Source organism: Bos taurus, chromosome 12 (genome assembly GCF_002263795.3).
Source record: "Bos taurus isolate L1 Dominette 01449 registration number 42190680 breed Hereford chromosome 12, ARS-UCD2.0, whole genome shotgun sequence".
Taxonomy (NCBI): Eukaryota; Metazoa; Chordata; class Mammalia; order Artiodactyla; family Bovidae; genus Bos; species Bos taurus.
In genome coordinates, this window is record NC_037339.1 from 30,110,991 (window position 1) to 30,137,673 (window position 26,683).

General features: G+C 48.5%; 1 protein-coding gene across 2 annotated transcripts; it reads right to left on the reverse strand.

Moving 5' to 3' along the window:
* Positions 1 to 724: 724 nt before the first annotated feature.
* ALOX5AP (arachidonate 5-lipoxygenase activating protein) lies at positions 725 to 23,540 on the reverse strand. 2 transcript variants are annotated; one of them, NM_001076293.2, is made up of 5 exons: positions 23,441 to 23,540; positions 16,251 to 16,350; positions 9,634 to 9,704; positions 6,671 to 6,752; positions 725 to 1,163 (listed from the first exon to the last, which is right to left on the reverse strand). In NM_001076293.2, the coding sequence occupies exons 1-5, from the start codon at positions 23,508 to 23,510 to the stop codon at positions 1,001 to 1,003; spliced, it is 486 nt and encodes a 161-aa protein (NP_001069761.1). In that variant the 5' UTR covers positions 23,511 to 23,540; the 3' UTR covers positions 725 to 1,000. The 2 variants fall into 2 exon arrangements, with proteins under 2 accessions (NP_001069761.1, XP_059748094.1); XM_059892111.1 differs by lacking the exon at positions 23,441 to 23,540 and adding an exon at positions 16,910 to 17,019.
* Positions 23,541 to 26,683: the final 3,143 nt, after the last annotated feature.

Genomic DNA, 26,683 nt, shown 5'->3' on the forward strand with positions numbered 1-26,683 from the left:
CCTATTCAGAGAGGGGCCCCTCATGGAAGGACTGATGCTGAAGATGAAGCTCCAAGTCTGTAGCCACCCGATGCAAAGAGCAGACTCATTGGAAAAGACCCTGATGCTGGGAAAGATTGAGAAAAAGAGGAGAAGGGCATGACAGAGGAAGAGATGGTTGGATGGCATCATCCAACTCAATGGATATGAGTTTGAGCAAACCCCGGTAGATAGTGAAGGGCAATGAAGCCTGGCGTGCTGCAGTCCATGGGGCCCCAAAGACTGAGCACAGCACAATATTCAAGAGCTGATGATTTAGTGGGGGCCAGTGGTGCAGACTAAGAAACAGCTTGCCATTGTGGTGTGAATTTGCTGCAATTGAGACATGCACAGGGTGCTATGGAGGGTCGGGGGCAACATTAGACCAATCTGGAGTTAGGGAAGGCATCTTGGAAAAGGCAGTCTTCAGTTGTGTCTTATTCATTTGTTTAGTGGTATTTATTTGCTCCTTAAAATTTTCCAAATAATATGTAAAAATATAAATAAGAGAGTAAAAAACATATCCGAAATCTCTTCACCCAGAGATACTCACAGTTGACCATTGGTGACCTTCCAGGAGTGTGTGTGTGTGTGTGTGTGTAGATAGCATATTTTTTATTATCATCATTAAGGTTGAGGAAAACAGCGCCTAGTTATTCAACTGTAGCAGTATACCCACCCAAAACTCAACCACCAGCCTCAAACATATGTCTGCATTTTATTTTAGGAAAACATAAACTGGGTCACAAAATGCCTTCAGAAAGCAGGATAAGTCACGAAACACACAGAAGGGATCTGAATTTGCAAATGTGGGGCCTCGGCCTTGTTCAGAGGCTGAGGCTGATGTGAAAATTTCCTCTTCCAGGAAAAGCGAGGTTCACTCAAGCTGCAAAGCCCAGCAGGTCATTAGATTTACAGCCTCTTTTAAATGGCTTCTAGGTATCGATTAGCTGAGCACACCCACCCGGAATTCAGCAGAGACTCAAGGGATGAGAAGGAGAGGGGAGATGGTGGTAGTGACGGTCTTGATGTAGTTTTCAAAGTCACTTCCGAAAAGGGCGATGAAGAAATAGTTGAGTATCCCAGCGAGGGACATGGCAAATAGGAACAGGATAATGCGTTTCCCAAATATGTAACCAGGCGTGCTGGAAAGGAAGGAGAGAGAAAATTGGAGAAGAGCACAAGTGACGCCAATTTAACACGAAATATTATCGCTTTGAAATACATGGGGTTCAAAGGATACCTGGAGAAGGAAATGGAAACCCACTCCAGTATTCATGCCTGGAAAATCCCATGGACCGAGGAGCCTGGTGGGCTACAATCCATGGGGTCGTAAAGAGTCAGACACGACTGAGCGACTCGTGTGTGTGTGTGTGTGTGTGTGTGTGTGTGTGTGTGTGAAAGGATACCTCCTTTTACTCAAGAATGCTCCATTTACTTCATATGAAGGATGGACATGTCTTAGCTGCTGCTGCTGCTGCTAAGTTGCTTCAGTCGTGTTCAACTCTGTGCGACTCCATAGATGGCAGCCAACCAGGCTCCCTGGTCCCTGGGATTCTCCAGACAAGAACACTAGAGTGGGTGTCTTAGCTAGTATTAGTCATTGAATCTAGTTCAGAACCAAGCAAAAAGAGCCTTAAACCCATCACCATCAGGGCTCTGCTCTCTGGTTTCTCTGTGCCCTGGGAATGCCAGCTCCTGGATGGAGTGAAGGTGGTGGCTTCCGCTGGTAGCCGAGGTTCTGACCGGGCGTTAGGAACCCATGGATTCACGAAGACCCTCTCAGGAGTGCCTGTAAGAGCCATGCTGGCAGCTGTGTGTAATGTGGATTTTCAGTGCCTCTGTGTGGGAAGGGATGGTATACATGAACCAAGAAGCCTGTTGGATTCTAAGAGATGCTCTCGCATCCAAGGGCTCAGTCTCCTGAGGCTGCCTGGGAATAACTCAAGTTCCCACTAATGAGAGCTGGCCTCCAGGGCTGGAAGGCGAGCCCTTACATATGAAGTGAATCAAGGAAGGGAGACTTTTTGGTACTGGATGATTTCGTCTCCTTCTCTCACAGGCTCTAAATCCTGCACTGCTTGCACAGAGCACCCACTGGGGTCAGGGGGCATCTCTCCAGTGACACGTGACCACACCGCTGTGTTCAGCAGCTGCCCTGGTTCCCCTCCTCTGTAGCATCCTTCTGTGATGGCTCTGGATGGTTAATTCCTGCAGCACTGGTATGTTTTGAAAGTTCAGCCAAGTGGGACACCAAGTGAAAAGTGAAAGTGTTACTTGCTCAGTTGTGTTGTACTCTTTGCAACCTGATGGACTGTAGTTCACCAGGCAAGAATACTGGAGTGGGGTGCCATGCCCTTCTCCAGAGGATTCTTCCCGAACCAGGGATCGAACCCAGTTTTGCAGGAGGATTCTTTACTGTCTGAGCCACCAGGGAAGCCCCTTGGATCACCAAGGCTGTTAGTTGCTGAGGCTGTTAGTAAAGACCCCAGCAAGGGGACTCCTTGGCACTCAGGAGGGCTCCCCAAGAACAGCCAACTCATCTAAACAGGGGCCTTAAGGCTGCCAGGCCCTTGCTTGCTATAATCTAGAGGGTACAATGTGGTATCCATAGGTTCAATGTTAGAAATTTTATCTTATTGAAAGGGATCCCAAAGGTTCATGATGCAACTCCTAGTTTTCCTGTGTCAAGAGTTTGAAAATAGTTTCACAGCTGAGTATCAACCTCCTCACTCCTCACGGTGCTCCATGGACCAGCAGCACAGGACCTTGTTGGAAATGCAGATGCCCAGGTCCACTGGATCAGAACCCACACTGTGGACAAGCTCCCCCTGGGACTTGCAGGCACAGCAGGATCTGAGAGGCACCCCCAGTTGACAGCTCCCTGCTCCTTGGCCAGTGTGTTCCTCTCTCCTTGGTTTCCTGCTTACAGTCCTGCTCATGAAGTGACCCATTCTAGCTCTTTGTTAGGGAAAAAAGCGTGGTCCCCAAGAGAGCATTCTGAGCAGAACTGTGTGTGTGCCCTGCCCCCACATCCATATGGTGTAGGCCTAAACCCGTACCTTAGATGACTGCATTTAGAAAGAGGGTCTTTAAAGAGGTGATACTGGTAAAATGCGAACACTAGGTAGACCCTAACTCACTATAACCAGTGTTCTTATAAAAAGAGAAGGTCAGGGACTTCTCTGGTGGTCTAGTGGTTAAGACTCCATGCTTTCCAATGAAGGAAACTCGAAGCAAGGTGAAAAGACAGCCTTCAGAATGGGAGAAAATAATATCAAATGAAGCAACTGACAAAGAATTAATTTCAAAAATATATAAGCAACTCCTGTAGCTCAGTTCCAGAAAAATAAGCGACCCAATCAAAAAATGGGCCAAAGCACTAGAAGACATTTCTCCAAAGAAGACATACAGATGATTAGCAAATACATGAAAAGATGCTCAACATCACTCATTATCAGAGAAATGCAAATCAAAACCACAATGAGGTACCATCTCACGCTGGTCAGAATGGCTGTTATCAAAAAGTCTACAAACAATAAATGCTGGAGAGGGTGTGGAGAAAAGGGAACCTTCTTACACTGTTGGTGGGAATACAAACTAGTACAGCCACTATGGAGAACAGTGTGGAGATTCCTTAAAAAACTGGAAATAGAACTGCCTTATGAACCAGCAATCCCACTGCTGAGCATACACACCAAGGAAACCAGAATTGAAAGAGACACATGTACCCCAATGTTCATCACAGCACTGTTTCTAATAGCCAGGATATGGAAGCAACCTAGATGTCCATCAGCAGATGAATGGATAAGAAAGCCGTGGTACATATACACAATGGAGTATTACTCAGCCATTAAAAAGAATACATTTGAATCAGTTCTAATGAGGTGGATGAAACTGGAGCCCATTATACAGAGTGAAGTAAGTCAGAAAGAAAAACACCAATACAGTGTATTAACACATATATATGGAATTTAGAAAGATGGTAATTTGATGACCCTATATGCGAGACAGCAAAAGAGACACAGATGCAAAGAATAGACTTTTGGACTCTGTGGGAGAAGGCAAGGGTAGGATGATTTGAGAGAATAGCATTGAAACATGTATATTATCATATGTGAAATAGATCACCAGTCTAGGTTCAATGCATGAGACAGGATGGTCAGGGCTGGTACACTGGGATGACCCAGAGAGATGGGATGGGGAGGGTGGTGGGAGAGGGGTTCAGGACGGGGAACACATGTACACCCATGGCCGATTCATATCAATGTATAGCAAAAACCACCACAATATTGTAAAGTAATTAGCCTCCAATTAAAATAAAAAAAAAAATAACAGAAAAAAAAAAAAAAAGACTTCGTGCTTTCAATGCAGGGGGTGCAAGTTTGATCCCTGGTCAGGCGAGCTGGGATCTCACGCAGCCAATAAAAGTGATTTTATAATTTTTTTAAAGAGAAGGTTAGCAGGGTTTCCCTGGTAGCTCAGTGGTAAAGAATCCACCTGCAAGTGCAGGGGACATGGGTTTGATCCCTGATCTGGGAAGATGCCACATGCTGTGGAGTAACTAACCCTATGTGTCACAGCTATTCAAGCCCGTGCTCTAGAGCCCAGGAGCCACAGCTACTGAGCCCAAGCACCGCACCTACTGAAGCCCACACACCCTAGAGCTGAACTGAGCTCCAGAATAAGAAAAGTCACCGCAATGAGAAGCCCACGCACCACAGCTAGAGAGTAACCCCTGCTCCCACCTAGAGAAAAACCTGTGAAGCAACAAAGACTCAGCACAGCCAAAAATAAATAATACCTTTTAAAAAATGTTTTACAGAGAAGGTTACGACATAGACACACACAGTGGGAAGACCCTTGAGGACATAGGGAGAAGACGGCCAAGTACGAGCCAAGGAGAGAGACCTCAGGAAAGAACAACCCTGCCATTGTCTTGATTTTGGGCTGCCAGTCTCCAGAACGATAAGAAAAGACATATCTGTTATTTAAACACCCTGGTCTGCATGGAGCACTTTGTTCTTGCAGCCTCAAAGACAAATACGAGAATTACCTGCTAATGTTGGTAAAGAAGTGGAAAGAGAGTAAAGGAGTCTATTTTTTTTTTTAAGCCAGAGAATAGAGGCTTCATAGAAATTAAATTGTTAAAAGTCAAATATTGTAGTGAGTCAGATTTATCACATGAATGAGGCCACCATATGTTCATTACAGAAAGGAGGGGAAGTGATTTGTGAAGCTATTTCAGAACCTGTTCAAGATAAATCTGCGGTGAAGGATGAAACAGGAGTGCCTCCCGATGAAATAGTGGTGTTCTTGGTCTGGGCAGGATGTTTCTAAGGACTCGAGGTGTAGCGCCCTCAAGGAGGCGCTTCTCTGGGTCTTTAACTCTTCCCAGACATCTTCTCCAAGGATGTCACTGCCTTTGTTGCCGCTGAAGAGGGCTCTCTGATCACTTCTCGGCCTTTTGGCTAAGATCAAGTGAAGGAGGAGGCTCTCTGAACTGGGCGGCCTTATCCACCACAAAGTAAAAGTGAAGTTGCTCAGTTGTGTCTGACTCTTCTCAACCCATGGAATGCAGCCCACAAGGCTCCTCTGTCCGTGGGATTCTCCAGGCAAGAATACTGGAGTGGGTAGCCTTTCCCTTCTCCAGGGGATCTTCCCAACCCAGAGATTGAACCCAGGTCTCCCACACTGCAGGCAGATTCTTCACCAGCTGAGCCACAAGGGAAGCCCAAGAATCTGGGTAGCCTTTCCCTTCTCCAGGGGATCTTCCCAACCCAGAGATTGAACCCAGGTCTCCCACACTGCAGGCAGATTCTTCACCAGCTGAGCCACAAGGGAAGCCCAAGAATCTGGGTAGCCTATCCCTTCTCCAGCAGATCTTCCCAATCCAGGAATCAAACAGGGGTGGGGGGAGGGCGCTATTGTGAGACATGGAGAGGGACAAGAAGTGGAATAGTTGGGTGGGCGCTGGGGCCAGCACGCGGGCAGCAGCCCTGGCAGCATCTTCCCCACCCTTGGAACCCATCAGCGATTCTGATTGCTCCAGAACTGGTGGCAAACTGTAACTCGAAACTTTCTTCTCTAAGTATCATCATTTACTTTACTAAAACCCAGCTTTCCCAACCCAGGTCTAAGGAGAGGACAGTCGTCGCCTACACTGCCTCTGTCCGCCACCGGCAGACGTGTCTGACCTTCTCAACGTTCTTTCCGCAGGTCCCTGATGTCTGTTACTCAAGAGAACTTATCACCAGGTGCAAGCTTTAGTTCTCCTTCCCCTAGGCAAACAATGGCGTGCTTCACTCGCAGCAGGCTTTGGGAAGCCAGACAGGGGGATGTAATTCAAGGCCCAGATGCAGCAGGGTGGGAGTAGAGGCTGTGGTTTTGCAAGGCATGCTTTTAAAGCATCCTTTGGGAGCCCAGCACCACGTGGAGGAATTTTTTTTTTTTAATGGAAAAACTAGTCAAGGCCCCTAGCTGTATTTCCAGAACCAGCAAAGTTCAGGGAGGAAAAAGGATGAGGGATTGAAGTCGCCCTCCCCTTCCAACCCCTCGTGGTCCCTCCCGGTCAGCGGAATATTGAATGACCACTCTTCCGGCTGGAAAGTGCCACTCCCTCCGTGGTTCTTACGCCGTCCCAGCGGCCTACCTCTGAGTTCTCTCCCCGAGGTAGCCGACAAAGTACTTCTGCCTCACGAACAGGTACATCAGCCCAGCAAAGGCAGCAGGAACTAAGAGGAGAAAGGACAACACCCGTGTTAGCGTCCTAGACGCCAAAACTAAGTGAACCCAGTACTAATACAGCCAATAGGTGATCAGTGTTGGTTGCAAAATCGAGCAGAGGCCTCAGCTTCTGCCAGTCAGGGCTGAAGTTCAGCAAAGAGCCAGGGACAGGAAGCATCCTGAGAGCCTTAAGAATAGTCACGCTACCTCATGTTGGCATCACAGTGTCGTTTCATACAAAGTCTTTTCATACCCGTCATCTAATCTGAATCCTTTTCACATGACTGGTACCATCACTTTCTTTATTATGTATTTATTGTGTTTTTGGCTGTGCCGGGTCTTCCTTGCTGTACCTGGACTTTCTCTAGTTACAGCGAGTGGGGATTCCTCTCTAGTTGCAGTGAATGGGCTTCTCATCGTGGTGGCTTCTCATGTTTCAGGCACACGAATTGAGGCACACAGTCTTACTTGCCCTGCAGCGTGCTGGATCTTCCTGGAGCAGGGATCAAACCTGTGCCCCCTGCACTGGCAGGCGCATCCTTAGCCACTGAACCACCAGGGAAGTCTTGGTATGGTCTTTTCTATTTCCAGATGTGGAAACATGGATTCCAGCAGTCAAGGGACTTGTGTAAGATTGTCAGCTGGTAGGTGCGCGTACATGTGTGTGTGTGTAGGAGGAAAGCTAGACTTGCTCCCGAGCCCTGCCCTGAAGCTGGTCCTTACAAAGTACACCCTTCACCTGTGGATCTCCGGGAATCCTGATGCTCAACGTTTTCTGAACAATTGCTACGGTTTAGGAAAGATCTCCAGGGAAAGAAATGCCCTTTGCATTCCAACACTGTGAGAAATACACACAAGTTAAACAGCCCCATGGAGTCCTAAGCGCTTGGAGCCAAGAGATGGAAACCCAGCCCCACCAGGACTGTTACAATCAGGAGCTAATGCTTAACTCATTCCATTAATACATTTGACAAAGGGCTGATTACACTTTTCCTACCTATCAGGAATTACTATGAGGGTGAAACAGAAGTACGCCCCCCCTCCTCCCCAGCGTTATTCAAATACCAAATAAAGCGCATTAACTGAGCACTTATGTGTCAGGTAGCACTCCAGGCACTTTGGGTACTCGGGTCTCCAATCCTCTCTTCTCTGATGGTTCCAAAGTTGTGACAACTCACAGCTGTCTTGGACAAGGATTTTCCTGGTTGGTCCCTTCCAGATGGCTCTGAGCTAACTTATTGGCCCACCTTTCTGTCACCAGGAACTGAACTGAACATGAGCTGATAGAAATCAGGGTGCAAAGTGACTGAACTCACTGCCCGTATTTGGGGGTTGGTGCCTGCCCCTGGCGTGGACCTGAGCTGCTTGAAACACCAGGAGGAATGTCGTGCGTTCAAAACCAGGCCCTAAAATTCTCGGGTTTGAGCAGGTTCCCCTGAAGTTTGGGCTCCTTCTCTGTAATGTGGTGGGTTTAGGCTGGTGTTCCTTTCATCTGAAAAATTATCCAATCTACCATATTTATAGGAAATGACTATTACACTGAACAGGAGTGACTGACCGTTTTTCTCCTGGCAATGCCAACACTTGTTTTGGCAGAAAATGCTTACTTCCAGGCCCTGAAACCTTTTTCAACTCCCTTTATCCAACCAGAATAACTCCAGATTCATCTCTATCAAGTATCATCTAAGAAGACATAAAAGGAATCATAACTCCTACTCTAAGTGTAGTTTGGCTTCATTTTCCAGGTGATGCCAGACATGTTTCTTATTTAACTGAGGATAGAAAGTGGGAGATTAAGACACGTTTCCTGACAGCCTTATGGATCACGTCGTGCTCCTGAAGTGGTTTATGCTCCCAGCCTTCACCTCTCTCCTCTCTCATTGCACCTGATTCTCTTCCTTCATGGCGTGTCTCACTCTTGGCAACGAACTTATCCATTCATTTATTTTCTGTGGTCCATCTGCTGTGTGCTTCGCCACTATCTCTGTCTTATTTACTGCTGTGTATCCAGGGAACAGGGCTTAGCACATAGTAGGTGTTCAGTGTATATTTTTATGGAAATGAATAAAGTAAGAGGACACATGTGAAAAACTCAGGATTTATCCTGAAACCCCTGGGAGTCCGTCCCGGCTGGTTACCCACCAGCTGAGCAACCTTGAATAAGTCACTTATCTCCCTGAATCAAAGGGTCCTCAAAAGTAACAACAGGGGGCAACAGTGTCCACTTTACCTACTTTATTGCGTGAGTGACCACAATAAGGATGAAATCATCTCTCACAGGACACTGGCAGCCTTTTCTCTCGCACGGCTGGGCCACAGCGTGGAAGCCGGCCAGGTCACACCAGACCTTCAGCAGACACAAGGCCAGTCTCCAAAGAGGACCAAAAATACCACTCGGTTTCCACTTAATTTTAAATCAGTTCTGGGAATCCAACTTGCTGAAGTCAAGACTGTGGGCTGCTGGAGACCAGGGAGGCTGGAGACCTCGACCCATGCCGGAAGGAGGAGCACCATGCAGAAGGCAATGAGCAGTCAGCCAGATGACGGTCGCCCAGAACAGACACCTCACGCTCTCATTCAGAATGCCCTTGTGTCTGAGCTCATGCTGCTTAAGGCTTCTGAGTCACATTTAGCCTGAAACCACCCTTGTCAGCGCAGCCGCTCTCAACCAGCCACCGGGGAGCCAGCATTAGCGATGCATTGCCGCCGGGCCCCGCGCCGGCACCCCGCCCGCTGGCTCACAACCTCCAGAGGGTCTCACCTCTCCAGAGCTTTGCAGACTGGAGCTGGAGGGCAGACAAAGTCTTTTCAACAAAAATGCCTGCACTCGCACCTCTTGGTGACACACATTTTGGAGCGAGCACACACAAGGAGAAAAGCCCAGGTTACCTTGGCTGCAGAGAAGCCCGGCGCTCCAGAGCATGACGAGGAAGGTGGGGTAGGCATCCACACAGTTCTGGCTGCAGAATAAATAAACAAGGGGAAAAAATCAGAGGACGCAGTTTAGTCTGAAAATTACCTGAAACCCCAAATAATAATCACTGTCTTGCAAGGCAGGCTTCCCAGGTGGCCCTAGTGGTAAAGAACCCGCCTACCATGCAAGAGACATAAGAGATGCGGATTCAATCCCTGGGTCAGGAAGATCCCCGGCAGGAGGGCATGGCAACCCACTCTGGTATTCTTGCCTGGAGCCTAGCAGACATGGACAGAAGAGCCTGGCAGGCTGTAGTTCATAGGGTCACACAGAGTCAGACACTACAGGTGACTTGGCACACACGCGCTCACGTCTCACAAGGCATGGACTCCATTCATAATTCCTCTCACCTCCAGAAACAGACAGCAGGTAGAGCAGACACAAGCTTGGAATCCATCTACTCCCTTCCCCGGTGAAGCCATTTCTTGATGGATTCTCCTTGGCAGGGGTCCTGCTCCCGGCTATGCCAAAGCACTTCTTAGAATTGAAAAGTGAGTGACCCGGACATCAGGGCTGGGTGGCAGTCAGGATGGGGTCAAGAGAGGGACCCGACCAAGTAGGACCCTCCAAGTAGACCTTCAGGTCAGACACACAAGTCAGCTGAGACACGTGGGCCAAGCTGAGCAAGGACAGGTTAGCCCCCACATTACAGGAGCCAGGATGGATTCGGCAAAGGTGGTGCTCAGGGAGTTATCCTGCTGATGGCTTTGTCAGGGCGCAGCCCTGGCCCCTGCGCCAGGGTCTGAGACCCCTGGTCTCCTTTACGCTCACAGCAATCCTGCCAGTACACGCAGTAACTGCACGGTTTCCTGGGGCTTCTGAGACAAGTAGCCACAAACTCAGAGGGTTAGGACAAATGTATTATCTGCAGGTCAGAAGTCTGAAGTCAGTCTCGATGGACCAAAATGAAGATGTCAGCATTGCTACATCCCTTCTGGAGATGCACTGCTTCTGTCTCTTTGCCTTTCCCAACTTCTAGAGGCCACCTGTGTTCCTTAGCTCAGCGCCCCATCCAACCTGAAAGCCAGCCATGGTTGATTACATCTTTACAACCCCAGCTCTTCTGCCTTCTTCTTGAACTTCTGAAGGACCTTTGCAATGACATTGGTTCCACCCAGATAACCCCAAATAGTCTCTTTATTTAAACTCAACTACTTAGCAACCTTAACTCCCCTTGCCATGTAACATAACCTATTCACGTGTTCCTGGGATCAGGATGTGAACATCTTTGGGGATCATTCTTCTGCCTACCACAATGTTCTCATGTGTCAGATGAGAAACTGAATCTTGGAGAAGCTGAAGATAACTTACCCAGGGTCACCCAGCTACAGAGTAGCAAAGCCAGGACTTAATACGACTCTAAAACCAGGACTGTTACCTCTTCAACCCTACAGGCACACCTTGGAGATAGCATGGGTTGAGCTCCGGACCACCACAATGAAGCAAACACCGCAGTAACACAACTCACAGGAATGTTCTGGTTTCCCAGTGCACATAAAAGTTATGTTTATGCTACACTGCAGCCCATTAAGTGCGCCATAGCATGATCTCTAAAACACAAGGTACATGTCTTAATGACAAATATTTTATTGCTAAAAAATGCTATCCATCATCTGACGATGTAGGGCTGCCACAAATTTTCAGCTGGTGAAAAACACAGTATCTGTGAAGTATGATAAAACGAGGTATGCCTGCACTCAATTAAATAGTGAGTGTGCTCTTGAAAAGCTTCAGTTGAGATCAGGACAATCTCTCCGGACATCCATGGAGACACAGCATAACAAGACCCAGAAGGATGAACAGGGAAAGGCGATGCAACAAAACGGGAGGGGCACAGGATGAGGACTGGTCCCCAACCTGACATTAACCAGCTGTTCGTCATTGGCAAAGCAATTTCTCTGGACTTGGATTCCTTACTAGTAAAACCAAGAGACGAATAATGAGTAACTCTGAGATCCACTTAAGCTCCAACAGTCGATGGTCTAATGTACTGGTTCTCAAGGTGTGGTCCCTGGATCAGCTGTATCAGAATCACCAGGGACCTTCTTAAAAATGTAAATGTTAATGCCTTCCTTGGACCTACAGAATTAAAAATTCTGGGGGCTGCCCAGTAAGATTTTAAAGAGCCCTCCAGGTGATTCTGACGCACACTCAAGTTTGAGAACCAGTGGTCTAAGGTAATTCAAACTACAGAGGTAAACTCAAAGATGCAATTTTCTTCAGACTTACCTGGCAGTTCAGTGGTTAAAACTCTGCGCTTCCAATACAAGGGTTGCAGATTCAACCCCTGGTCAGTGAACTAAGATCCCACATGCTGTGCAGTGCAGCCCAAAAGGTATTAAAAAAATGTAATCTTCAAAATACATTTGGCCTTTTATCCAAATTCCTTTCTTAGAATCTTTCTCTGGCAGCTTCTTGATGTGCGTCTCATGATTTTTCTCCTAAATATCAACCTTCAAATTGATAGGGGCTCGCGATTCAGTTGGTACCACTGAGAACCCTAGAATGACCAGCCTTTGGTCTGTCCCTTACAGAGCCCCCAGGGAGGCTGGGCTGTGTCCCTGGCCACGGGGGCCTTCATGTCTTTCTGATGGTCACAAATTCTTTACTGGAGAAGTTGACAAGTAGAAAAGATAAGAAACCAATGTATCCTGTCCTGGGGTATGGGCATGGGGGAACCAACAAAGCCTGCTGACTCACTAGGTACTCTGGACACCCAGAACTTCCACTGCTTATGAACACAGTAATAATTCCAAAGGACAGGAGCCCCTTAAAGATCTACCATTTGGGGTGAAGCACTGAGTGAATAAGAGCCTCTTGATTAGGGTGAAAGAGGAGAGTGAAAAAGTTGGCTTAAAGTTTAACATTCAAAAAAACAAAAATCATGGCATCTGGTTCCATCACTTCATGGCAAATAGATGGGGAAAAAGTGGGAATAGTGGCAGATCGTATTTTCTTGAGCACCAAAATCACTGTGGAAGATGACTGCAGCTGTGAAATTAAAAGATGCTTGCTGCTTGGAAGAAAAGCTATGACAAACCTAGACAGTGTATTAAAAAGTAGAGACATCACTTTGCAAAAAAGGTCTATCTAGTCAAACCTATGGCTTTTCCAGTAGTCATGTATGGATGTGAGTTGGACCATAAAGAAGGCTGAGCACTGAAGAATTGATGTTTATGAACTGCGGTGCTAGAGAAGACTCTTGAAAGTCCCTTGGACAGCAAGAAAATAAAACCAGTCAATTCTAAAGGAAATCAACACTGAATATTCATTGGAAGGTCTGATGTTGAAGCTGAAGCTCCAATACTTTGGCCACATGATGAAAAGAGCCAATTCACTGGAAAAGATCCCAAGGCTGGGAAAGAGTGAGGGCAAGAGGAGAAAGGGACAACAGAGGATGAAATGGTTGGATGGCATCGCAGACTCAATGGACATGAGTTTGAACAAACTCCAGGAGATAGTTAAAGAAAAGTCTGGTGTGCTGCAGTCTACAGGGTCACAAAGAATTGGACACAACTTAGCAACTTAGAATGTGTGCATGTAACTGAATCACTTTGCTGTATGCTTGAAACTAACACAACATTGTAAATCAACTCTATTTCAATAAGACTTTAAATTAATTAATTAATTAAGCATATATCATTAATAACAGTAAAAGGATCAATACCAATCAATAGAACTAACGTAGATGGATCACGTTCAAATCACTGGACAAGTCCATGCTACTTAGAAGTGACTCTAGGGTGAGAGGAGCAGGGGAGAAGAAACCTTAGGGTGTCATTTACTAAAATGCATTTTTGTGAGACACCAAACCTTTGATACACTTTTTTTTTTTAAGGAGGGTTTTCTGTAGTTCAGTAAGACCTCCCCTTCTTGGAGAACCAAGCATCACAGTGTCTCTTAGCACTTTAAAGGGTCTCAAAAGTCTTGCTGTGGGGAACCTGTTTCCCTGTCACACCTGTTAACAGCCCACAAACTTGTAACCTATGGGACCCATTTTGGAAAATTACACACCTCCAGAGACCCATCTTTTCTCCACAGTCTGTGCTCACCAGCACCCCTGGGGAAGAATCTTAGGTCCCTTAACTGAGACTTTTCTCCAAAAATCAAACTTTGACTGCTCTGCCTGCATTCATCAGCTGGGAACAGAGCTTCAACCTATGTGTTAGACACAAGATAAGACAGTCAAGGTCCTTTTCTCTCTCAAAATCAGGCTCAGCTCTGCCCTCAAGGGAGATAGGCGGTAGGGCAGCCAATTAACCGAACTCCATTCTGAACTAACGGCATAACCTAGCTGGGATGTCTTGTTTATCGACAGCCCGAATCTTGAACAGTCTGTATCAGTCCACAGCCAAATTTCATGCTGAAAAACATGCATTAGTCTTTTCAGTCCATCAGCATCATTTATTCTTTATGCTATCTTCCGTTTCTATGGTCTCTAAACATTCATGATCCCACACTCCATCAACCAAGACTTTTGATGGTATAAGCCTATGACAGGTACATTTATGTACAAATTATACACACACACGCCTCTCAATCTGTATATTAAAACTGAGTAAAGCTTAGTTTCCTATAGATAGCAACAGTAAATACATGTTCTCTTCTTCTTGCATCCCCATGGCTCATCACACACCCCTTTTGGGTGCTTTTGGAGGCCCCTGGGGAAGCTCTCATTGGGGATGACTTTCTTCCTGGTAGCTTCCTGGTGGAGGCACTCAGATTGGAGGCCCTAGGGGTGGCCAGTGGACAGTAACAACTGCTGCATTATCTCCAAAGCCTTCCACAACCCACCTCAGGCACATACAGGGTACTGCAAGCTGGCCAGGGAGGAAGTGGTCTTTGTAACAGAACCATGGCAGTGTCTGGATGACCTTTATCTTACAGAAAATTCTCCTCCACCCCTGCCATAGGTCCAACCTCTCCACAGCTCACTGTCCTCCCCTCGGTCTCCTTCACCTCTCTTGAAGGGTAAATAGCAAAGTCAGTACCCTCAGGCAGCACTGATTGCCCACCACTCTCCTCTAGCATCTTCTGATCTCAGGGACTGCACGCCATTGCAGAACTTCCAAACTGTCTTTCAAATGACAGCACAGCTACCCCCATAGGGCACTTCCACAATCTGGAGGCTGGCCGTGGGGACCAGGTGTCAGTGCGGTGGCTTTGTCTTCTTCTTCTTTTTTTAATTTATTTTTATTTATTTGGTTGCTCCAGGTCTTAGTTGCAGCATGTGGGATCTAGCTCCCTGACCAGGGACCAAACCCGGGCCCCTTGCATTGAGAGCGCTGAGTCTTAACCACCAGGGCAGTCCCATGGCTGCTTCTGAGAAGGAGAGCTGGTTCACTCCTGGAAGAAAAGGCAAAAACCAGGCGGCCTGGCCTGCTGTGGCTCTTCCTCATTGCTGGCAAGATGGAAGCTTAACTTCCCACCTGGCACAGAGAAATTCCCCTGCCCCCACTTCTCCAATACTGACCAGCTGTGTTCATAAGAGCACAGTGCTGCTGGTGAGAATGCAGTGATCTGGGTGGGAAGAAGCTTCCCATTCCAGTCTGTCTGTAGAACACGATTCCTGGTTTTTTGATTCCATTTTGAAGGAGGTTCTGTCACCATCCCCAGTGGAGCATCCTGTCTTTGCTCCTCTCTGCCAGCCCCTACACAGAGCACAGAAGTAGTGGGGGTGCCCCACACACGGTCCCCACCTCCTATAAATGTAAACATCTTACATGGTTTAAAGCCACACCTTTTGACTTCTCCCTACCCTTCTAGAACTTTCCTTGTGTGGCCCTAAGCCCCGTTTTAGAAGGCTGTCTGGGGAATATCAAAGTCACCTCCAAGCCGAGACTGAAGGCCAGCTCCCTGGCGGCTTGGGGCTACAGCTGCCCTTCCTAACAAGCCTCCAGTCACAGGCATGGAGAAGCCCACCACAGGCTGATGCCTAACCCTTTGTCTAAATGCATTTGACAGAGAGGAAAAATGAGTATTTGAATAACACCGTTCAGATTTGCATCCCAAATAGCATCCCTCCTCCTTCCCGGAGTTGTTCAGGTGTTTTCTAGCAACTTTTCCCTGCAGAAGTAAAGAAGGAGAGATATAAAAGCAAGTACATAGTCCCCTCATGCTCTCTGTCCTGGTCGCTCCAGGAGACCAGGCTTAAGTGTCCGTGGGGCAGCAGGCAGCTGCCTGCCAGTCCTGCCTGTTGCTTCTGATGCCAGCTGGTGAGTAATGGCTGGTTTGCACGGTGGCACCTCAGGACTAACCCCCCAGGAAATTGGTCAACTCCGTGACCGAATGACTGGCTGAGAGGTTTCCTGACCAGGCAGGAGCTGTAGGTCTACTCCCCCACCCCCAACACCTCTGCTTCCTCTCTTCAGACACCAGCACCTGCTAAGATGATGAAAAGTACCCCCAAAGTCTCCCAGGTGAAGTTCAAGCTTCCCTGGAACCCACCCCCCACCCCTGCCACACCCCAGCCTCCAGAAGGTTGTCCCAGGCCCACTCTGGGTCAAAGAGCAGTGTCAGAGTTTGGACTCACTTGGCAGTGTAGACCCGCTCAAAGGCCAGCGTCCCAGTCCTCTGGAAGCTCCGCCCATTGTGGGTCTTGCTTTCGTGCTCCACCTTGTGGGCAAAGAACCCTGCCAGAAGGAAAGGTTTGGATTTATAATGAGAACGTATCCCGAGCCTGGTATCTTAATATTTTTCCTGGAACATTAAATGTTTCCTTCTCTCAACCTCTGAACAGCCCTAATTGTCCTCCATCAAATGTCACTGAGCACAAAGGTATTCAGCAGCTACTGCTGCCACTAAGTCGCTGCAGTCATGTCCGACTCTGTGTGACCCCAGAGACGGCAGCCCACCAGTCTCCCCTGTACCTGGGATTCTCCAGGCATGAACACTGGAGTGGGTTGCCATTTCCTTCTCCAGTGCATGAAAGTGAAAAGTCAAAGTGAAGTCGCTCAATCGTGTCTGACTCCTAGAGACCCCATGGACTGCAGCCTACCAGGCTCCTCCGCCCATGGGATTTTCCAGGCAAGAGTACTAGAGTGGGGTGCCATTGCCTTCTCCGATTCAGCAGCTACTCTCAACTAACTGCTACATTTGGTATTGGTGAGGCAATTGTGAGCAAGACACACCCCCAACTTTCAAGGAGGCTACCACCAGAAGAAATAGACAACCGAGTAAAGAAAGGCCTACAGAGAGACGCGTGCTGAGACTGAGAACTTGGAGCCATCGAGGGTCAAAGAGGGGTAAAAATTCAGTGTTTGGGTCACAGAAGGACTCCTAGAGGGAGTGACGTGTAAGATAAAACCTGAAGGACAAGCAGATGGAGGGGGCCGGAGACAGCTGAGAAGACCACTTCACTCTATCGGAATGGAATATGCAGAGGTCCAGCAGCAAGACCCTCTGGGGTTAGTACATCCAGTTGACTGGGAGATGGTGGGTGGAGGGTGGTAATGGGGAGTATTAACCTGGTAGAATTGGAGAAGGTAATGGCAACCCACTCCAGTACTTTTGCCTGGAAAATCCCATGGACGGAGGAGCCTGGTAGGCTGCAGTCCATGGGGTTGCTAAGAGTCAGGCACGACTGAGCAACTTCACTCTCACTTTTCACTTTCATGCATTGGAGAAGGAAATGGCAACCCACTCCAGTGTTCTTGTCTGGAGAATCCCAGGGACAGAGGAGCCTAGTGGGCTGCTGTCTATGGGGTCGCACAGAGTCGGACACGACTGAAGCGACTTAGCAGAAGCAGAATTACAAATGAGGCCGAAGAGAGGCAGGCAGTGAATTGCTCTTTCAATGCCATTTCTCTGTTATCACTCGCCGTGTGCCAGACACTCAGCTTGTATCAGAGAACAAAATACACACACAGAGCCTTGGCCTCAGGAGCTTATGTTCCAGCGAGGATACAAGGAGAGGAGACAGACCATACACAGTAAACAATATGCAAGAATTAAAATCACACGGTGTGCCGAGCTGTGGACAAAAGCGAAGGCGGAGCAGGGCAGGGGCCTCCAGGGGTGCTGGTCAGGGTGGCCAGGAGGAGCCTCAAGGAAAAAGTGGTAAGTGAGCCAAGGCTGAGCAGATGGTGGCAGGGATGTAGCCCTCAGACCAGCAGCGTGACCATGACCTTGAGGAGAGCCACATTAAGAACTTCTGAATTTATTGCCATCTTGAGGAAACATGGAGTTACAGACAGGTGTAAGCTGATGAATGGCTTCGCCAGAAAGCCACTCTGTCTTAGCGTGGTGAGGGCGTACAAGGGTGAGACCCAGGACAGGGGGAAAGACAGCAGGGAGCTGGTGAGGGTGATGGCTGTGGGATGCAGAGATGCTGGGAAGACAGAGTCTGTCTTGTCTACAGGCTGGATGATGGGGAGGGGGGGAACACAGTCTCTCCTTCCCTCTCACTCTTTCCCCCTTTCTCTTACTCTCTCTCCCATCCCTCCTATTTTATTCCTTTCCTCCTATTTCAAGAGTGAAAAAAGGAAAAAGGGTGCCAGTCAGGTATCTCACTCACAGGATTTCTTTTTATCAGCTTCACATTAGCCTCCTCGAAAAGACCTGAAAAGGATGCCTCATCCATTGTGTCCGTGGATAAAAGCCTCCGTGATTTGCTTTTTGGTGAAAGCACATTCCTCCCCTAGGGCTGTGCCCACACCGGGCAGAGCTGCAGGGCTGGCTTCATTATGGCACTCTGGTGGACGCCGGACCCATGCTCTGTGAAGCACATCTCCATGCTGTTGACAAGGGCACTGTGGCTCAGAGAGGTTAAATAACCTTCTCCGTCCCTCCACTGGGGAGCAGGGGGCTGCTGGGACTCGAGTCCAGCTGGGCATGCGAGAGTGTGTTCATCCTCTTATTATCACATGGAAGCTCACTGCAGGGACTCCATCAGCAATGTGGGGTCTGAGTAGCCAACTGTCTGCTCTGGCTGTCTCTTCTCCCCAGAGAATACAGTGGAAATTCTGATCACTGTCTTTCCAGAACCCAAGGTGATGCTCGTGCCTCTGAACACATAAGCAGGGACAGTATTAAGAAAGTCCAAGGTTACTTCTGCAACCAGCTGCACGGCAGGGCCCTCCTTCTCTCAGCCTGTCTCTCTTCTTCCTCTCCTTGCCCAAGAACAGCTCCTTCCTCTTTTTTAAGTCTTAGTCCTCCACCTGCGACCTTGACCATGCTTTGGCCAGCCTCTCGGGGTCTTGCTTCATCGATGTTTGCCCTACTTTGTAAATCTTCGGTCTCTGTTTTTCTCCTAATCTTTACCCTTGAAACATGCTCAAATCTCTCCTAACCTCAAAACAAAACAAAAACAAGCCTGCCTTTCTCCTGAACCCCCACTAGGGTCTACCTCTCTTTCCTTCCAAGCTAAACTTGAAAGAGTTGTCCACTCCTCCAAATACTGACACTCCATACTCCATATCCTTGACCATGTTACAGAAACTATGCTTACAGAGAGCATTCACACACTGCTCTTGGCTGGCTGCTAACATCAGGCCAAACCAGAGGGACGGAGAGAGACCAGAGGGAGAAGGCTGCAAACGGTCACCAAGAAACTACCTCATGCTGGCCTCTGCCAGCGACTCAAGGATCATCTCAGGCAACACCTTCAGCCACCACACGTGGACAGGATTAGAACCCCACCTCTCTGTTGAGGAAACTGCAGGTCAGAGAAGGTGAATAACTTTCTCAGGATCACAGAAAAAGATTCTGAGATTTTCATTTAGTATGAGTCAGCCCTGTGAGACACAAGAATAGCTCACACCTCCATCATTTGAACAGAACTGGTGTCTGGATTTCGGAAACAGATTTCTTGCATGAAAAACACCCACCTGCATCTTAGAAAGAAGATGGCAAGTTGGTGGTGGGTGGGGTGGGAAGGAGTAATCTGATGACTAGGGACTCTGGAAACCAAGTCGGCTGAGAAATGATATGTTGAATCAGGGATATTACAGGTGACTTTGGAAACACAGAAGCTGCAGACACAGTCTAAGCTTTTCCAAAGAACAGACGCACCAGTGGATAGAAATTAGAGGGCATCAGGCTTCAGTTCAATGTAACAGAGAACTTCCTGAGCAGTGAGTGTTCGAATGAGTGAATCCAAGACAACACACTTTGTGTAAACTTCCACGTTTTGAAGTAGCTTTGAATCCCAGTTTCACCACTACTGACTCTGGAATCTCCAACTAACTCTCTAAGCTCTCTAAGCTCCACTTAGCTATTCTGTGAAATAAGAGTAATAATAGTAAAATATTTCATAGGGTGCGAGGATTCAATGAGATCATGTTATGACCAGCAGGAAGCACCATACATGACACAAAGCAAATTCTCAACACACTTGACTACGGGAAGAGTGGGCCCAGTGTGTTGTGAGCTCTCCGTCCTGGGAGTGTTCAGCAGGGGCTGTTGAGGATGCGGTCTAGACTTCTGCTGTCACCATTCACAAGGTCTCCAAGTACAAGGCCCTGGGTCCCTCCCCTCAGCTCACTCTCTTCCCCTCCATCCTAATTAGTTTGGCTTCCCGTGGGAATCATCTTCTCCAAAGCCATGTTTCCCAGGTTTGCTTCGTGTCAAAGCTGCTGGCACCCTGGCTGAGAAGTGGGAGGCCCTCTGGACGCTACGCAGAGGAAATGCACCTGTCTACACGACCTGGGAAACCAGGCTTTGGTACTTGTGTCCAGGTCGCTCAAACTTTAAATGTGGTCTGCGTTCCCAAACGTGCATTATGCTGGATCAAGCTGGGAGGGGGCCTTGGGTTCAACCATCTTGATGACTCCTGAGCGTTTGGGAGGCAGAGGAGGAAGTTCACTGGGCCGGTGGGCTCTGCCTTTCCCCTTGGGAACTGGGAGCCAGAGCGCGCCCCCCTCACCCTCATACTGTCACAGACGCAGGGGCCGAAACTCCTTGTCTTGGGACAAACCCGAAGTACACAGTGCCTGGCAACAGCATGTAAATCATTCCTAAAGCTAACAGGAAGGGTTTCAAATGTAACTGGGGTGGGGGCAGAGTTTTTGCATATTTTCTGCACTTAATACGGTAGGTAGACCTTTGACTGCAACCTCGAGGTTAATTAGAATTGCAAAGAGAGGTTCTAGACCTTGGTTGGACCTTTGTGCTTGCCTAAAAGCTCAAGGTTAAAACAAGTAGAGGTGTTATCTCCCGAGTCACTTGAATTTCTCTTGTTCCCCTGCACCAGCACATTGAACAGAGTTAAAAGGTGGTCTCAGCATGACCAGCAAGCCTTGATCTGTACCTCAGAGACTGATCCTGAGCCTCTGAAGGGCGCCAAGGACTCCTTCTGTGGCTTCAAAACTGCCCCAACCTTTGCAAAATCACTCTGTCCACACAGTGCCCTTGCTGGTCACAGGGCCGGGGATGGGGAGGAACAGAGGCTGTGACATGGGCGCCATGCTGTCCACACTGCCACAAACAAGCCCAATCGACAATGTGTCCAGGATGAAAAGTCTCCAGCCCAAAGCAAGAGCTGGTTCACTCTCGACTCCCTCCCCCCAGGAAGCGTCATCAGCTCACGGGACCATATCACAAGGCCATCGGGTCCCGTTGTCACCTATCCAAGATGACCAGCCGAAAGACTGTGGTTAGAGCTCAGACATGTGGCCATCTGTCCTCTCTCCTCCCCACGACCTAATCTCATCTGCCAAAAATGATTAGAAACCTCATCACCTCAAGTCTGCTCAGGGTTCCCTGCGCTTCTACAGAAAAGCCCAGGACTCATCAGACACTCCAGGGCCAGGTCCCGGGGCATCTCGGGGGAGGGATAGAGACTCTGTTCTCACGGGGAGAACCACACGGCGTCCCTCTACTCAGCTCTGGACCGGGGGCCAGAAGCTCAGGGTGGATGCAAACCTCTGCATGGGCGGCTGAGGGGACCCTGGCTCCCGTCCCCTGTCACCGATCTTGACGGCTATCAGGGAGGGCCGGAGGGGGCACCCGAACGACCAGCACCCATGCAACTGCCCTACAGGGACTCGAGGTTTCACAGCAGGCTTCCTGCTTCCTGCCACCCATCTTCTCCTGCTACCCTCCCGCTTCCTGGGGGCAGAAACCTGGTTTCCCTGTTTGCTGCTGCATCCCCATGGATGCGGGACCCTTCCTAGACCAGGCAGAGTCCCCGTTGGGAGTATGCAGGTTGAATGAATGATCCTTTGGAGATTTACAGAGACTAAGAGAGCCCCAGCATGGCACCCGCATGAAACAGCAGTGGCTTGGGGACATGGCAGCCTCACCCAGAGCCACTCGTGCCCTATCAGAGCTGCAGCTCTGTCTGTTGTGTGACACTTACTATGAAAATGTTCAGGTCAGAAAGCTGCCAAGTATTGTTCCACAGAGGAAACAGACTTGGAGTATGCAAAGTTGGTCTCTCTGGCGCCGGGAGGCCATGGGGAGCCTCACTCTGTGCCCAGAAGGCTCACCACCAACCTAAGGCCACACTCAAGCTGGGGGAAAATATCAGGATATCCCAAATTGAATGAATACCCACATTTCCAAATGGCAACACACTCCAGTGTTCTTGTCTGGAGAATCCCAGGGATGGCGGAGCCTGGTGGGCTGCCGTCTATGGGGTCGCACAGAGTCGGACACGACTGAAGTGACTTAGCAGCAACAGTATATGAACACTCAGAAATTACCGTTAAGTTACAGAGTAAGTCTTCCCCTTTTTTTCTCTGTCTTCATAAACTGTAAATCCCAAAGATACCAGCCATGCTGATAAAAAGAGTCTGAGACAGTCCTAACTTAGGAATTTAAAGAGAAATTCCTCCCTGTCCTGCCTTTCTCAGTTCTAGGTCCCTTGCTTGGGTTAAGTGACACCAGGGTTAATGGAAATCCCCTGGAGAAGGGATAATCTACCCACTCCAGTACTCTTAGGCTTCCCTGGTGGCTCAGATGGTAAAGAATCCGCCTTTAATGCAGGAGAACTGGTTTCGATCCCTGGAGGAGGGCATGGCAATCCACTTCAGTGTTCTTGCCTGGAGAATCCCATGGACAGAGCAGCCTGGTGGGCTACAGTCTATGGGGTCGCAGAGAGTCAGACACGACTGAGCGAAAGCACAGCACAGGGTTAATGGAAAGGCAACCCTCAAACAAGGAAATCCTTCTGACCCTCTCTCCCCTATGTAAGTACATGATGTCTACCAAAGAATGCTTCAAAAATCACACATTGCTAAAGAAAAGGAAGTATTGCAAAGAACATATTTCATCAAAAGAAATAAAAAAGCAATACAGAGGTAAAATAATGAAAAAGTGAAGTCCCCCCTCACACTGGCCAGATTTATTTTTTTTTAGCATACAGATAACAGGTAACTCCTACTGTGCTGAAGTCAGCCCGCTGCATGGGGTATAACCCTGTATCTGGGTGAACATATATCTGATTGTCGCTTTCAGGCTTCCTGCCCTCCAACTGGCCACAGTAATTAATAGTTAAACTGCTGATTGCAAACACTTCAGTGATAGTTTCTATACAACCAACTTGCTGCTCCAGCTCTACAGACGTGATTAATCATCCCCATTAAAGCAAAAGAAAGATGGGGAGAAGGAAAACTCCCAGTTCACACAGAAGTCCACGCATCCCTGTACAGTCAAATAAAGACACAAATACAGATAAGAAAAAAATGTACACACATATACACACACAAACATACAAGTGTGTAAGCCTGACTCTCAAACACTGAGACACCAAGCAGACCCCAAGGGAGGGGCCTCCCTTACCATTCTGGACCACACTGATGAGGGTAACAATGGCCAGCAGGACGATATTGCCCACGGCTTCTTGGTCCATGGTTGTTTCGGGTTCCTAGCAGGACCGCTCAGCTCCCTGGCACCCCAAGCCCGCACTGTGCAGGAAGGGGAAGTGGGAGCCGGACTCTGCCTTTCATCATTAGAATTTCCGAAGGTCCCAGCACAATTACAGGCCTTCTTCTGCTTCCTTTTTTTTTTTAAAAACTAGCCACCGAAGTGCCCCGGGCTCAGCCTCTCCTGCCAGAAGAAGCAGGGCTCAGGAGTAGAGAAGGAAGGGAATAAAAAGTGAAACTTGTTTTTTATTCATGGAGCACCTAAAGGTCTGTGTCCAGGGTACCATCTTTCTTTCTTTCTTTCTTTGAATTCCTAGGAAAATAAATACTTGACACATGACAGAGCCCAGAGTAGCAGCCTCCTAAGCCCTGGATGAATGAATGAACGAATGAAGAAATGATGATGTTTCTATGGGAAACAAGCAACAAGAGAATGACAACTAAACCAAGGGGCCTTCCCTGGTGGCTCAGTGATAAAGAATCTTCCTGCCAGTGCAGGAGACACGGGTTCGATCCCTGGTCTGGGAAGATTCCACATGCCACAGAGCAACAAAGCCCGTGCGCCACAATTACTGAGCCTGTGGTCTAGGGATCGCTAGCCACAAGTACTGAAGGCCACACTCCTTAGATCTGTGTTCCACAAGAGAATCCACTGCAATGAGATGACTGCACACCACAACTAGAGAGTACCCCTGCTCACAGCAACTAGAGAAAAGCCTGAGCAGCAAGGAAGACCCAGCACAGCTAAGAATAAAATAAGGAAATAAATAAAATTATTAAAAAAAAAATAAGGAGCAGAAAGAGGGTCACAGGTGACTCCCAAGGAAAACCTCCACACAGGAAGGATTGCTCAACACCTCAACTGGCTTCTCTGAGGTCATTACTGAGATGCTCCCCTGGAATCTTCTTCACATAATGATGAGTAGAGAAAAGGTAAAAGAGGGAACCTGCTGAGTGAAGTAGGCAGTGCCTGTTATTTTACAGGAGGTTTCTCCCTGTAAACAGCAACCACTCAGAAGTTACACAGAACATGCAAGATTCTGTGATCTTCATCCCAGACTCAACATCTATTTGGCAGTGATAAAGAGAAGTGTTTTATCAAAACCTCACTTTGAAAGAGAACGCTGACCACTCCACTTGGTGGTGGTGGGGTTTTCATCTCGTTGTGGGAGAGGCTGGTGCAGGGAAGAGATCACACAGGCCTTGTATTTGAGTGGCTGCAGCTGGCTGGAGGGAAAGAGGGCCTTGGAGGTGGCGTGTGGAGCTTGGATGCACAGAGGCCAATTACAAGGGCAGCCCTGAGCCAGTTCACAATGCTCCCAGGAATCAAGCACCTGGAACACTTTGCACCACGTGGAGTCATTACATGATTTGATTGTCTAGGGGCTCAGCACTAGCGAGAGGCATGTGTTCACCTCAATGGGATCTGATGTGTAAATTTCAGGGAACACTTGGGTCCCAGCCGACAAGGGGTCTGCCTCCATAAAGTTGGCCCTTCTAAGACTCCTCCTATTTTAGTAACAGTGCATCAGAAGTGAAGGTCAGACCCTTGAAAAGTTCTCTAGTTGCAAACAATAGAAACTCAGCTCTAGCTAGCTTGAGCCAAAAGGGAAGCCTTTATTGACTCAAAGACTCCATGGAACCAAACAGCCAAGCATTGAAGCGAGCAGAGATGAGATTGGGCCTCTCAGATGAAGTTTCCTGTCTCAGTCTCTCTCTCTCTCCACTTGCTTATAGATTACCAGCCTTCTTCGCTCTGCAGACCACACAGTGGACAATATCTCCACCTCTACCTCTGGAGTTTTATATCTTACAGCTCTGTCATCTGTAAAGGACTGACTTTTCTCAGTGAACCCATTCCAATATTCTTGCCTGGGAAATCCCATGGACAGAGGAGCCTGGAAGGCTACAGTCCGTGGGGTTGCTGGGACAACCAGCTGGCAGAAAACTGAGAGAACCTGGGGGTTTCCACAGTCTCCTGTGGTTAAGGGAAACTGTTCCCTAAAGAAAGACAGGGGTCGGGGGTGGGGGGGGGTGAGGAGTGCTGGGTGTGTCTACTGTCCTGTTGAGACTGTTCAGGACTCATAATCCCACATTAAAATGCCCAGCTTTAAAGAAGTTTCTGTAGCCTATAGTCTCCTGTATTTAAGACTTATTCTAATCTCCTTCATGTTTGCGGTGGGTAAGTTTGTGCCAAGACCTGCAGGCACACAGACATGGTATCAACATAGTCCTACATGGTCTGCCCAGGGCTCTTGTGCAAACCTCATCAGACCCCAGGAATGCAGGAAGGAGCAGCCTCTGCTGCTGGTTTCCCAAGCCTCAGGAGCCCCACAAACAGGGTCGGTGGGGGGATGCCCAGCCAGCCCCACTTTAGAAAGCTGAGAAGGCAAGGAGGGACCTGTGATGGGACCCCCGCCCCCACATCTGAGCTCCTGGAGTCACCCTGCCTGGATGGGGCACATGTGCCACTGGGGTGAGTCCACTTCACCCGGGAAGAGAGCGTTTTAATAGTTAGCCGAGATGGCCATTAAATTACAGCTGCACATTAGGATTCTGGCTGCAGCTGCAGAGGAGCACTTACTTATCAGAGGTGAAGCCTCTGGAAATGCCATTCATCTCAATAGAGAGCTGCTGAGACAGAACAAAAAGGGAGGGGTGCCAGGGGCATGAGAGGGGACGGGGCTCGAGCTGGATTCCGGATTCCTAACAGGACAGTCTCCAGGCCTGCAACAGGCCCTGGCCCAGCCAAAACCAGACTAGACCCAGTCCAGGACCCAAGGCAGTGTGTAGCCATGTCCTGGGGACCTAGCTTGTGCATTTTCTCCTCAAAACACCCCTCTGGGGACAAACTATCCTTCCCATTGCTCAAAAGATGAGACAGAGGTGAAGGGGCGTTAAACCACAGGAAGTAAGGAGCAGACCTGGGATTCAAATCCAGGCCTGTCTAGCTCCAACATCTGAGGTTCTAACCACGCTGAATTCTGCTTCTGGAATAGCCTCCAGAGCTCAGGGCTCCTGGCTCTTCTGCATCCTTATTTGGCAACCCCTTCAGGGGTTAGTGAAGTGACCAACAGCTGCTCAATCCCTAAAGAGATGTTTTTTTTAAAGAAAAGAAAGGAAAACGTATACATTTTGCAGGAAATAGTGTATTCCCTGG